The sequence below is a fragment of the Rhinolophus sinicus genome, chromosome 2 (genome assembly GCF_057876585.1).
Source record: "Rhinolophus sinicus isolate RSI-liver-muscle chromosome 2, RSI-T2T, whole genome shotgun sequence".
NCBI classification, from domain to species: Eukaryota; Metazoa; Chordata; class Mammalia; order Chiroptera; family Rhinolophidae; genus Rhinolophus; species Rhinolophus sinicus.
Genome location: NC_142502.1, coordinates 3,006,472 through 3,021,770, shown reverse-complemented (window position 1 = coordinate 3,021,770; position 15,299 = coordinate 3,006,472). Strand labels below are relative to the sequence as shown.

The following is a 15,299-nucleotide window of genomic DNA, read 5'->3' as shown; positions in this document are numbered from 1 at the left end:
GGACACACACCACATAAGGCCAACCAGCAAGGACTGAGGGACATAGGAGATCTACCTAACACACAGAAGCAAACACAGGAGGCAGCCAGAATGAGGCAACAAAGAACCATGTCCCAAATAAAAGAACAGGAGAAGCATCCAGAAATGGAACTAAATGACACAGAAGCAATGAACCTGTCAGAGACAGAGGTTAAAACACTGGTTATAAAAATGCTTAAGGAATTTAATGAGAACTTCAACAAAGAGATAGCAAGCATAAAAAAGGACATAGAAACCATAAAAGAGAACCAGTCAGAAACAAAGAATAACTGAAACGAAGAACACACTAGAAGGAATCAACAGCAGATTAGGTGAAGCAGAGGATCAAATCAGCGATTTAGAAGACAAGGTAGCAGAATTCACCTAATCAGAACAACAAAAAGAAAAAAGAAAACAATGAAGATAGTTTAAGAGGCCTTGGGACAATATCCAGCGTAACACATTCACATCATAGGAATACCAGAAGGAGAAGGGAATCAAGAACATATTTGAAGGGGTGGCCAGATGGCTCAACTGCTTAGAGCGCGAGCTCTTAACAACAAGGTTGCTGGTTCAATTCCCACATGGATGGTGGGCTGCGCTCCTGCAATTAAAGATTGAAAACGGCGACTGGACTTGGAGCTGAGCTGCGCCCTCCACAACCAGATTGAAGGACGACTTGGAGCTCATGGGCCCTGGAGAAACACACTGTTCCCCAATATTCCCCAATAAAATTAAAAAAAAAAAAAAACATATTTGAAGAAATAATGACTGAAAACTTCCCTAACCTGGTGAAGGAAATTGGCATACAAGTCCAGGAAGTGCAGAGAGTCCCAAACAAGATGAACCCAAACAGGCACACACCAAGACACATCATAGTTAAAATGGCAAAGGTTAAAGACAAAGAGAGAATCTTAAAAGCAGCAAGAGAGAGACAACTACTTACTTACAAGAGAGCTCCCACAGGACTATCAGCTGATTTCTCAACAGAAACTTTCCAGGCCAGAAGGGAGTGGCAAGAAATATTCAAAGTGATGAAAAATAAGGCCCTACAACCAAGAGGGCCTACCACCAAAACTGTTCTATCCAGCAACGCTGTCATTCAAAATTGAAGGTGAGACAAAGAGCTTCCCAGAAAAGAGAAAGCTAAAGGAATTCACTACCACCAAGACAGTATTACAGGAATGTTAAAAGGACTTCTTTAAGCAGAAGAAAGGAGAAAACAAACTAATGAAGACCAAAAATATAAGTAATAAATTCTAGGCAATATTCTAGGCAAAAAATGATAGGCAATAACTATGTACCTATCAATTATCACTTTAAATGTAAATGGAGTAAATGCTCCAATCAAAAGACATACAGTGGCTGAAAGGATAAGAAAACAAGATCTACGCATATGCTGTCTACAAGAGACCCACCTCAGATTGAAAAACACACATAGACTGAAAGTAAAGGGATGAAGAAAGATATTTCATGCAAATGGAAACCAGAAAAAAGCTGGGGCAGCAATTCTTATATCGGACAAAATAGACTTTAAAATGAAGACTATAATAAAAGACAAAGAAGGACACTATATAATAATAAAGGGATCAATCCAACAAGAGGACATAACCCTAGTAAACATCTATGCACCCAACATAGGAGCACCTAAATATATAAAACAAATATTGACAGACATAAAGGCAGAGATCAACAGTAACACAATCACAGTAGGGGACTTTAACACCCCACTGACACCAATGGACAGATCCTCCAGACAGAAAATCCACATGGAAACAGTGGCCTTAAATGACATATTAGACCAGATGGATTTAATTGACATTTTTAGAGAATTTCACCCCAAAGCAGCAGAATATACATTCTTTTCATGTGCATATGAAACATTTCCCAAGACAGACCACATGCTAGGCCACAAAACAAGTCTGAATAAATATCAGAGACTGAAATGATATCAAGTGCCTTCTCTGACCACAGTGCTAGGAAACTAGAAATCAATTACAAGAAAAAAAAAGTGAAAAACACACAATCACATGGAGACTGAATAACATGCTACTAAATAATGAATGGATCAACAATGAGATCAAAGAAGAAATCAAAAGATACCCCGAGACAAATGAAAATGAAAACACAATAACCCCAAATCTATGGGGCGCAGTGAGAGCAGTCCTAAGAGGGAAATTCATAGCAATGCAGGCCTACCTAAACACAAGAAAAATCCCAAATCAACAGTCTATCTTTACAGCTATGGGAACTAAAAAAAGAACACCAAAATAAGCCCAAAGTGAGTACAAGGAAGGAAATAATAAACATCAGAGCGGAAATAAACAAAATAGAGACCAAAAAAAATAAAGGGCCGGCCCAGTGGCTCAGGCGGTTGGAGCTCCGTGCTCCTGACTCTGAGGGCTGCTGGTTTGATTCCCACATGGGCCAGTGGGCTCTCATCCACAAGGTTGCCAGTTCAACTCCTCAAGTCCCGCAAGGGATGGTGGGTTCCGCCCCCTGCAACTAAGATTGAACACGGCATCTTGAGCTGAGCTGCCTCCCGGATGGCTCAGTTGGTTGGAGCGCAGGCTCTCAACCACAAGGTTGCCAGTTCAATTCCTGGAGTCCCGCAAGGGATGGTGGGCAGCGCCCCCTGCAACTAAAAATTGAACACGGCACCCTGAGCTGAGCTGCCGCTGAGCTCCCGGGCGGCTCAGTTGGTTGGAATGCGTCCTCTCAACCACAAGGTTGCCGGTTCGACTCCCGCAGGGGATGGTGGGCTGTGCCCCCTGCAACTGGAGAATGGCGGCTGGACCTGGAGCTGGGCTGCGCCCTCCACGACTAAGACTGAAAGGACAACAACTTGAAGCTGAACGGCACCCTCCACAACTAGGATTGAAGGGACAACAACTTGACTTGGAAAAAAAGGCCTGGAAGTACACACTGTTCCCCAATGAGGTCCTGTTTCCCTTCCCCAATTAAAAAAAAAAAAAATCTTAAAAAGAAAAAAATACAAAAAATCAATGAAACCAAGAGCTGATTTGTTGAAAACATAAACAAAATTGACAAACCTTTAACCACAGTCATTAAGAAAAAAAGACTGAGGACCTAAATAAATAAAATTAGAAATAAAAGAGGAGAAGTGACCACAGATGCCACAGAAATACAAAAAATTTTAAGAAAATACTACGAGTAACTATATGCCAACAAATTAGACAATCTGGAAGAAATGGATAAATTCATAGAAACATACAATATTCCAGGCTGAATCCAGAAGAAACAGAAAATCTGAACAGACCGATTACCATCAATGAAACTGAATCAATAATCAACAAGTTTCCAACAAACAAAAGTCCTGGACCAGATGGATTCACAGGTGAATTTTACCAGACATTCAAAAAAGAATAACCACCTATTCTCCTCAAACTAAATCCAAACTAAATCTTCTCAAAGCAAGTCCAAAAAAATCCAGAAGTAGTTAAGGCTCCCAAGCTCATTATACAAGGCCACAATTACTCTGATCCCAAAACCAGATAAAGGCATTACAAGAAAAGAAAACTATAGGCTGATATCCCTAATGAACATAGATGTAAAAATCCCCAACAAAATATCAGTAAACCGAATTCAGCAATATATTAAAAAGATACACCACGATCAAGTGGGATTCATTCCTGGTATGCAGGGTTGGTTCAATATCTGCAAATCGAATGACATGATTCATCACATAAACAAAATGAAAAATAGAAATTATATGGTTATATCAATAGATGCAGAAAAAGCATTTGACAAAACCCAGCATCCATTTATGATAAAAACTCTCAGCAAAGTAGGAATAGAGGGATCATACCTCAACATAATAAAGGCCACATATGACCAACCCGCAGGTAACATCATAATGGGGGAAAGCTAAAAGCATTCCCCTTAAAATCAGGAACAAGACAAAGGATGCCCACTTTCACCACTTAGATTCAATATAGTACTAGAAGTTCTAGCCGCAATAATCAGACAAGAAAAAGAAATAACAGGCATCCAAATTGAAAAGGAGGAACTAAAATTGTCATTATTTGCGGATGACATGATACTATGTATAGAAAATCCCAAAGATACCACCAAAAAACTATTATAACTGAAAAATGAATTTAATAAAGTAGCAGGATACAAAATCAACATTCAGAAATCTGTTGCATTTTATACACCAATAATAAAGTATCAGAAAGTGAAATTAAGAAAACAATCCCATTTACAATTGCATCAAAAAAAAAAATACTTAGGAATAAAGTTAAGAAAGTAAAAGACCTGTACTCAGACAATTACAAGACATTGAAAAGGTAAATTAAAGAAGATACAAATAAATGAAAACATGTATCATGTTCATGGATAGGAAGAATTAATATAGTCAAAATGTCTGCACTACCCAAAGCAATATACAGATTCAACACAATCCCTATCAAACTACCAATGACATTTTTCACAGAATTAGAACAAATAATCCTAAAATTTGTATGGAACCATACAAGACTCCAAATACCCATGGCAATCCTGAAATATAAGAACAAAGTGGGAGGTACCACGCTACCTGATACCAAATTATACTACAGGCTATAGGAGTAATCAAAACAGCATGGTACTGTCATAAAATCAGACCCATAGCTCAATGGAAAAGAATATAGACCCCAGAAATAAACCAATGCCTATATGGTCATTTAATCTGTGACAAAGGAAACAAAAATTTACATTGGGGTAGAGACAGTCTATTTAATAAATGGTGCTGGGAAAACTGGACAGATACATGTAAAAAAATGAAAGTGGACCACCTTCTTATGCAATATACAAGAATATAATCAAATGGATTAAAGACTTAAATGTAAGACCCAAAACCATAAAACTCCTAGAAGAAACTACAGGGAGTAAACTCACAGACATTACCCTTAGTAATTTTCTTACTGATATAGCCCCTCGGGCAAAGGAAGCAAAAGAAAAAAAAATAAACAAATGGTACTACATCAAACTAAAAAGCTTTTTCACAGCAAAGGGAAATCATCAATCAAACAAAAGGACATCCTACTGAATGGGAGAAGGTATTTGCCAATGATACATCTGATAAGGGGTTACTATCCATAATTTATTTTAAAAAAAAAGGGGGGGTGGGGGGTGGGAGATGAGGGTAAGAGGGATCGAATATATGGTGATAGAAGAACTGACTCTGGGTGATGAACACACAATGGGATTTATAGATGATGTAATACAGAATTGTACACCTGAAATCTATGTAATTTTACTAACAATTGTCACCCCAATAATTTTAATAAAATAAAATTTAAAAAAAAAAAAACTCATACAACTCAACGCCAAAAAATAAATAAGCAAATAAATAAATAATTAAAAAACTGGCAGAGGACATGAAGAGACATTTCTCTAAAGAGGACATACAGATAGCCAATAAACATGAAAAGATGCTCAACGTCACTAATCAACAGAGAAATGAAAATAAAAACCACAATGAGATACCAACTCACTCCTGTCAATATGTCCATCATCAATAAATCAACAAACAACAAGTGTTGATGAGGATGTGGAAAAAAACAAACCCTCGTGCACTGTTGGTGGGATTGCAGATTGGTGCAGCCACTATCGAAATCAGTATGGAGGTTCCTCAAAAAATTAAGAATAGAATCACCTTATGACCCAGCAATTCTACTCCTGGGTATTTATCCAAAGAAATCCAAAACACTAATTTGAAAAAATATATGCACCCCTATGTTTATTGCAGTGCTATTCACAATAGCCAGGATATGGAAACAACCAAAATGCCCATCAGTAAACAATTGGGTAAAAAAAATGTACATTTATACAATGGACTATTACTCTGCCGTAAGAAAACACTGAAATCTTATTATTTGCAACAACATGGATGGACCTAGAGAATATTATGCTAAGTGAAATAAGTCAGACGTAGAAAGACAAATACCATATGATCTCACTTACATATGGAATTTAAAGAACAGAATAAATGAGCAAACCAAAGAGAAACAGACTCAGAGATACAGAGGAAAAACTGATGGCTGCTAGATGAGAGGGGGTTTGGAGGATGGGGAAAAAGGGAGGGGATTAGAAAGTACAAATTGGTAGTCACAAAATAGTCATGGGGATGTGAAATACAGCATGGGGAATATAGTCAGTAATGTTGTGAAGATCATGTAGGGCGCCAGATGGGCACTGGACTTCTCAGGGGGATCACTTCACAGGTTGCACCAATGCTGACCACTGCACTGTACACCTGAAGCTGATGTAGAATAATATCCAACGTCAACTACAATTAAATATACAAAGAAGGTGCCAAAAAAATATGTACATATTTTAAGAAAGGAAAAAACAATTAAAATTGTAATAGTCAATATATAGCTCTAACAAAAGATTAATACAAGTCACGTGTGACTTCTGCAATTACAAGAGGTGCTCAGAGTGGTTCCCATCAGCGTCCAGACACTTCTGATTACGGCGAACTACTGTTGAGCAACATTGACCAAAGTGTCCACTTGTACACTTTTTTTTTTTGGCACCCCCTGCAAATATGGTCACAGGATATAAAGTGTAGCATAGGGAATACAGTCAATGACATAGTAGTAACTTGAAATGAGTATTTCAAGTTATGATGTCAGAAGGGTAGTAGACTAGGTGGGGGGTTTATCACTTCGTGAGGGGTGTAAATGTCTAATATTATGTTATTTTATATACCTGAAACTAACAACAACAACAACAAAATTATTGGCCATAAAACATACCATTGCTACTCATAATTTTTTGATAATTTGGGTTCAATCAATCACCCCCCTAGAGTACCCAATAGCTTCCCTTTAGAAAATGAATATCAGAGTCACATTTTTAAATTAATCGACATATTTTAAATATTATTCTAATGCCCAAATATACCAGATACAGTCATGCTGACCTTCAATGTCCTCACTTCTTCACGCACCCTTTCCAGTATTACTAACATTATCAACTAATCATTTTTTACGTGAGACGCCAAAAGGGAACACTGATGATAGTCAAGGTAATTCATAATTCTTCCTGCATGTAAATGAAGTCCTGGAATGGCATTAGGGTATGAGACTATGGTCCAGCTTAGAATGTTCTTACAAGAAATGCAAGGGATTGGATCTTCATCAGATTCTAGTTTTTATTTACTAATTTTACATTTATATTTTAGTATGTGTGTAGATGTTAAATAGTTTAGTAACCTGAGTCTTAATGAGTACCAGCTGGGCCTGTCAAATTTACATTGCATAAAAATATAACATTTAGTGATCCAAATCATGACCTAGATAATTTTCTTTCTTTCCCAAGTTTTTCCAAAATGAAAGTATGGTTGTAAGGATGAATAGGCTTCAGTGCTTTCTCAGGAAACATGTATATATTTTCTAAATGAGTATTTCAAGTTATAAAAAATAAATGCTATCTCCAATTTCCAAACATCACTTGAAAATCAATTGTTTGGAATTTGGGATCAGAAGTCAACCTTCAAAGGGCAATTCATCTTGCAACTACATATAGAACTTCATGCATCTGAAATGAAAATGGTATGAAAGTGAAAAATATCAAACTGACACCAAGAACAGTAAACTCTTTGAAACTGAAGTCTCTGAGGACATGCGGTGGCCCCCTGTTCCCAAACCCCCTTCTCTGTCAACACAGAACTGAAAGTGACTCACTGTAGTCCCGCTCCCTCCACGAGGCCACTCTGGCTCCAGGACTCCAAGCCTGGACTGTGCTGAGACTCGCTGTCAGACAAACGAGAAGGAAGCAGAAACTTCTAACTCTCTTCTTCTACTTGTTAGAACTGTGAGACTTAAACATCCCAGGACATAAGCAGTGCCTACATTCAGTTTGCTGAATAAATGAGAAGACAAGGCACCTTGATAGACTTAAAACTATGTAACATAATCCCTGCTCGCAAGAAGCTTTTAAGTGAATCTGGGGGAGATTAGAAGACCATAAAAGTAGCTCAGGTGTCAGGCATCGCATGATAACCAAGTGCCATGACAAGTGTATTACCGGTTCCCTAATGTATTCAGGCGTTCATTCAAAAATGTTTACAGGACTGCCCAGTATGCATCAGCTGTGTTGCTACAAGCCCTCCAGTTACTCATACATGTGCAGTCCTGTCCTGGGATTCCATGGAGAACTAGAAGCTGGACCTCCGGTGGTCCTTTAGCTCCCCTGCAGTTCCAACACCTGCCCCGTGGACACAGCTCTGCCTAATCCTGGCTCACTGCACAGGGTATAAAGGGTGGCTCCGCGCGAGACGCCTCGCAAGCAGAACTGCTCTGGGTCACAGAGTATGGATGCACTACAAACACTGCCCACCTGAACCAGCCCAGGAGCCTCTATTTCTTAAGCGTTTTGCCTATGAGCACCAAGGAAAGAGCAGGTGATCAATAAAATGCTAGAAAAAACCAAGCTTAGTTGACAGCAAAAAGTCAGCATTACAAAACACCAAGGCGTAAAAGAGCTATAGCCATTTTAAAAATGAATGTAATTTGTAATTCAAATAATCATCCCTTTATTCATTTGTTTAAAAACTTTTGCGTTTTCATATATGATCTTTTTCTAAGCACAATATACCATTGCACAATTTGCCCACAATGTAGGTCATTTCTACAAGAGGCTGGTCCACCAGTGGTTAAAAGTGGAAAGAAAATAAATCTTTACTGAGTATTTATAATATATAAAGGACTGTACGAATTATTTTTTCCACCAGTTTTCCTTACTTCATTTCCCATTGCTAAACTGACACAAAGTGAAATAACCTGGGTAGACCCGTCTCATCGTCAACAAACTATTCTCCAAGACCTTCTATCTGTCACAGTTTCTGTTCCTGGATCCACACATGGAAATAGAAACACTCCCTGAAAATTATCTCCATAAAACTTTCTTCCTCAAGAGATTTTCACTGAAAGGATTTGTAAGGAGAATAAGGGTAATTGAGGAGGACACAAAATTTAAAAGTAAGGAGGGAGGGTGGGAAGGAAAAGAAACAAAACGCTTCAACAGACCATGTCCCAATTCATAACTACATAAATGAAATAATGATATTTAACTGGATGTCTGATTTCAAGAAGACTCGGCAGTGCTTTCCTCAACCATTCCCACAAGGTCAGTGCTAAGCGTCATTGTAGAGTCTGAAGGACCGTGGTACCGAACCTCACGGAACAGGATGCGGACAGAAGGAGACAGTCTTGTCACACATGCCCTTGGAAGAGGAGGTAGAGGGGCTTGCTTACCAGACTGCAGAAGCAGCATGAGAGGTTCCTCTTTACACACGTCTACCTCCCACTTCCCGCACCCTTGTTTATTACTGAGGGCCTCTGCGATATGGGTCCTTCTGCACCCACCTGTGCCTACCGCCGGATGCGAAGCCCCAAGTGCAGATCTCATTCACCTCTTTTCATTCTGTCTCACCAACAGCCTCCAGCCCTTAGCAGGGCCACTGCCAAAATCATCTCCTCATAAGGACAAGCTTTTCTTCCAGAATAGCTGAGTATCATCTTAGTTACACATTCTTAATATTATATAACACTATTAATATTGAGGTAGCAATATCAATATTGTTTATTTTAATATTCATTTTAAATTTTAACATTTATATTATTTTACATTTATATCTTTATATATTTACCTATTATATTTGTATACTACTACTATTAAAATAGTAATTAATATTTCAGAATACTCTTAATAATTATATAACCCTTGAGTATATGTATTAAACAGTTTAAAGTATTGTTTGATTACCTAATATAGAAAACAGATGTGGTTAATATGGAATGACACATTCAAATACTTATAAAAGAGTAAGTGTTAGCTATCACTGTATCACTAGGACATTGTGCAACATCTTTCATTTTCTAAGACCTGCATTCAATTTCATATCTCACATATATCATACATTCTTCCACTATATTGTAATCCACCATCATATAGCAAGTTGAAATCTGCGTCTTTATATGATGTGCCTTAAGCACAACTTAAACTTTTGAAAGTATCAAACATCTCAAACTGTTTTCAAATGTTTAAGGATATTCATACCGAAATATGCCATGCCAAGCTTTGTTCTTAATATCAGGTACTATGATTTTTGAGAACAACACGCCTGTTTCTCTAATTTACTTCCACCTCACTCTCCATCGCCCCTTGCCCTCCTCCCAGTACACACAGACACACAACCACACACACACACACACACACACACACACACACACACACACTCAGATGCATGTGCTCTCAAAGCTATTCTGTGTTTCAATGCCAAAAGCTCTCTTTTTGGTTTATTTCTTTTTTATTATAAATAATTAGGTAAGAAAATTATAAAAACTTTCAAAACTACAGTGAGGAAAATCAGCTCCAAGCAATATACAAATAGCACGCTTCTAACAGTAGAGCATTTTAATAATCACTTTTAACTTTAAATATAGCACTCAGTATTTTGCTACACTAGATATAGGTCCAGAAAAATAGTATATATTTTTGCTGTTTTTAATATAAAAGTTCTTCATATGGTTAAAATCATATATAAAATTAATTTCCACCATAAAACAATATTCATAGAAATGAAGGTTTGGCCAAAGATAAATTCATTTAAAACTAAAATTATACTACAATATTCAAACCCTCTATATTAATATACATTTAATTTGGTGGAAAATTTATTTGATTTTATATTCCTTTTGAGCCCACATTTCTGTCTTCAAAAAAAAGAACTAACTGCTTCTTAAGTGTATGAGTGTGAATGAAAAAATCTAATGCAAAGGTAACAGTTTTTTTCCTAACTGTGCACATATAAAAACTGTTTAAAGACTTCATTTTGAAAAATTTACTAACATTTAATAATATAAAGAATATTTTATCATCAATAACAATTAAAATCAAGTCTAATACTGCATTTTTTCAATGTGCTCGTGTCTAAATACATTTTCAAGACTTGTTTGCCAAGACTTGTTTTAGTCAAGGATGTTTCTCTTGTATTTATTTCCCCTTATTCTAACCTACTTTATCTTTTTAGACAGGATATAACTATTACAAAATTAAAATGCTAATATTTCTCCACTTTATATTTTACTTTCTAACATGCATTAAACGCCTGTTTTTGTCACTATAAATTAGAAAATAATCCACTCTCAACTGAATGACATCTTACCTTCTGGTTTGTTGTTCTTCCTCTTCAGCCATTTTTCTACAGTCTCTGCACTAACACTTTCAGACACAAATTCATCTAATACCTGGGGGTGAAGAGAAAGATATGCCTTCACTTTTTCATCTGTCAAACCTGTAAAAGAATTGAAAAGAATAAAATTAACCCATGTGACATCTTCATATACATAGAAGATACAGAAAAATGACATACTATGCTGAGATGGATTTAAAATATAAATATAAAAAGAATACAAAGATGTAAATACATAAAATGGAATATTATCCACAAAAAGGAATGAAGTTCTGATACATATTAAAACATGAAGGAATCCTGAAAACAAGTAAACTAGGCCCGACACAAAGGACAAATATTACATGATTTCTCTTATATGAAGTATTTAGACTAGTCCAATCCATAGACAAAATAGACTAGGGGTTTCCAGGGGCGTGGAAAGGGGGGAGTGCAGGTGAAGGGTCAGAGTGGGGAACTATTGCTCAGTGGGGACAGAGTTTCTATTTCGGGTAAAGGCATATATTATTGGAAGTAGATAAAGTAATGATTGCATACATGTGAGTATAATTAATGCCACTGACTTGTACACCTGAAATGGCTAAAATGGCAACGTTTGTGTTATATACATTCTACCACTATAAAAAAAAAAAACAGTAAAAGAAAAAAATGAAAGTTGGAACTTTAGTGAGTGACTTTAAACTACAGACATTACACCATGAAACAGCTGTTTTCCAACAGTAAATTTCAATGTCATACTTGAAGAGATGCTATGTTTCAGTGTTGTGCAGATAGGTCTTATAAAGCACTACTTTTTGTGTGTAAATAGTTATCATAGATTTAACATCCAAGATAAATGAAATTCTAGTAATAGCACCAAACAGGAAAAGCTAGTACTGGTACATTTCAGGTGTTAAAAAAAAAAAAAAGGTTTAATGAGTCAATTCTTATCTTTAATTGTTTACAACACAAATTCTACTTTTCCTAAGAAGCACTAAATCCAGTGATTAACTACTGCTCATTTAAGAAAAATCTTCAAATGTGTTCACTGATATTCTATGCATGTAGTCAGTTTCACCAAAGTAATTTTCATAGTCTAGTAACTGCACTTTAACATACATAGGATTTTCAAAGCACTTTTACCTGTTTTCATATTGAATATATAAAACTACGTTCTCCTGGGTGGTTCATGGTGGTCAAGTAAAGGGAAGCTCCTCCGAGAGCAGGTCCTGCTCCCCAAACACAAAAGGCACAGGGTGCTGAAGTGAGCTGACGGCTGACCTGACCTTCAAGAAGACAGACAATGCACATCCCGTGCTCTTTGCGTACTCGTACGGCCTCCACACTGGCAGGCACTGGATTCCTTCTTTAAATTTCCTCTCATCACTTATGTGACACAACACAATACAGTTCTTACCCCGGCTTCCTCTCTGCTCTTGACTTCGGCTTTCTCTTCAGTAATCCAAGATGGTGACAGCAAATCTGAATCAAGAGGCTTAATGTACTTTTGATCTCTAGTCCTTGGAAATTCTTCCCTCACCTCAGGGTTCATCTTGACTCAAAACTACATGAGTCATCTCCTTCCTACTTCTTTCCAAAGTGATTTTAACTCTCAACTTTCCTTTTTCTCTCACTCTCTATTTTTTCAGAAACCCAGGCTGAAAATATAAAGTCATAATTGACTCATCCCTCCTCGTCATCTCATTTCATCTTAGTTCTTTATTATCCAAGTCCTATTTGCCAAATTACAAAATTACATATCTGACAAAGGACTTGTATCGAAAATATACAAAGAATGCTTAAAACTCAAGAGGAAAAACAACGCAATTAAAAATGAGTCAAAGATCTAAACAGACACTCTACCAAAAAAGGTGGTAAATCAGTGAAGGAAAAGATGCTCAACTTTTATTAACGAACCAAAGTGAAAAGAAGAAATGAGATTCACTACCCACCTCTAAGAATGGCTATAATCACAGAAATGACAATGTCAATTGTTGGGGAGGATGCAGAGCCACAAAAGTCCTCCTTCGCTGCTAGGAAGAATGCAAACGCTCATCACTTCGGAAGACTTTCTGGCAATTTCCTATAAGCTAAATGTGTCTTCTCACAGGACCCAGCAGTCACAGGACTAGGCATTTACCCAACCGACGGAGACAGGTGCACACAAAAACCTGCACGTGAATGTTTACAGCAATTCTACTCGTAATCTCCCCAAACGGCAGGGACTCAAGATGCTGGCAATAGGCAAGCAGACACACAGCACGTGCAATGTCCACAACGGAAGAGAATTCCGCAATAGGAAGAAACGAGCTAACAAGCCATGAAAAGACACGGGTTACTCTTAAATGCATATGGCTCAAGGCAAAAAGCTAGTCTGAAAAGGCTGCTTATTATGTAGCCCTAATTATACAACATTCTGGAAAAGTCAAAACTACAGAAAGAGATGGTAAAACGATCAGTGGTTGCCAGGTGTTTGAGGGGAAGAGAGAAAGACTGAACGGGTGAAGTACGGGGCATTGTTTAGGGTGATGAAACTATTCTGTATGGTACTGTCATGGCGAATACATGACTTTTTACATTTGTCAAAACGCACAGAACTTGACAGCCGAAACTAAACTTCAATGTATATAAACTTAAAAGTTTTTAGATGGTCAGCGTATCCCAGGATGGAGGCAGAATGTGACACAATAATCCAAATGTATGAAACGGCCTCAGTGCAGGAGGAGGTGGAGGCTAAGGTGCCGACCTCCGTGGCTTTGTACATGGCTGGAGTCTGTAGGGCCCACGGAAGAGAAACAGCATGTGACCACTGGGATTTCAGTGGATAAAGCTGCTATCCCATGGGGGTAAAGAGGAATAATTACGACACTATTCACGTACACTGGCATTGGACAATTAAGTGGACGGTGGGGATGAGATCTCTAGTGGCAGAGTGGGACGTTACAGACAAGAGAAGTCTAGCACGATCTAGTTTAGAAGGAGCTCGTTATTCAGCTGTCAACCTGAGGGATACACAAGGAATAGCTTCATTCAGATGCTGAGTAATTCCTTTCAAGAAAGAGACCAACAGATAGAGAAACACCACAGCAATACCTCCTACTTCAATAGTTTGTTACTGAACCACAGAGACACAATGACAAGGATTAGCTCCATTTGGGTTTCAATGCAAAACACCAATAACAAAATACTAACATCAGTGCCCAGGCACGTTTTCATCTTTTTTTAATCTAGTTGCATTGAGCCTACTTCTGACTTCACAGAAGTCCTACAAGCTTCTAACAACGTAACACATCACTATACACTAGCCTTTTGCTCAGTGCTGTCTGCCCTCCACAGATTGTGTTTTCAGGTGAAGACTGTGTGTGTGCACACGCACGCACATATATATGTGTGTAAGTCTAAACCTTTTATAAAAGCACAAAATACGTAATGGCCTCCCATGGACTCGACACCCAGCTGCAACCATCACCGACCCATGGCCACTCTGCCCATCCGCACCCCCGCCCACTGGCCTCTCATATAATTTTGAAGCAAATCTCAGACATCACTTCTATCCATTCGTACATGTCAGTATGCATCTCTAAGAGAAGAACTATTCTAATCACAAATGATAGCATCATATACAGATAAATAATTCATTTTAATAAAATCAAGTATGCAAATACTCAAGTTTCTAATTGTCAAGTGTTTTTCAGGTTCTTTTTATGAACCTGGACCCAGGTGAGGACCACTGGCTGCAGTTTAAGCTGTTTGGCATTTTCCTAAGGTTTCTTTCACCCTACACTTTCCCCCTCCATCTCTTATGCTGTCCCCACTATAATTTATTACTGAAGAAAACAGACCTTCTGTCCGATGGTTTTCTGCATTCTGGACTTTTCTGACTTTCTCCCTGTGGTTTTGTTTAGCACGTTCGTCTGCCCTCCACATTTCCTGAAAACTGAAATTAAATCTGGAAACCTGAACACAGGGCTGAGGATGGAATTTTTATGAGAGTTACTGTGCTCTTCTGTCAGAAGTTCATACCATCTGGCTTCTCTGTGTGACGTCAGCAGCATCAAAGATACAAGAGTCACTAATTCCCTCAGTAGGGCTTGAA

At 37.8% G+C, this 15,299-nt stretch overlaps 1 protein-coding gene across 7 annotated transcripts in view; it reads right to left on the bottom strand.

Moving 5' to 3' along the window:
- The window catches only part of PDE10A (phosphodiesterase 10A), a 475,244-nt gene that overhangs the window by 139,899 nt on the left and 320,046 nt on the right, over window positions 1-15,299 (bottom strand). For all 7 annotated transcript variants that reach the window (XM_074333806.2, XM_074333807.2, XM_074333805.2 and 4 more), the window contains one exon: window positions 11,198-11,326. In XM_074333806.2, coding sequence (XP_074189907.1) covers window positions 11,198-11,326 — 129 coding nt within the window. The remainder of the gene's footprint in view (window positions 1-11,197; window positions 11,327-15,299) is intronic.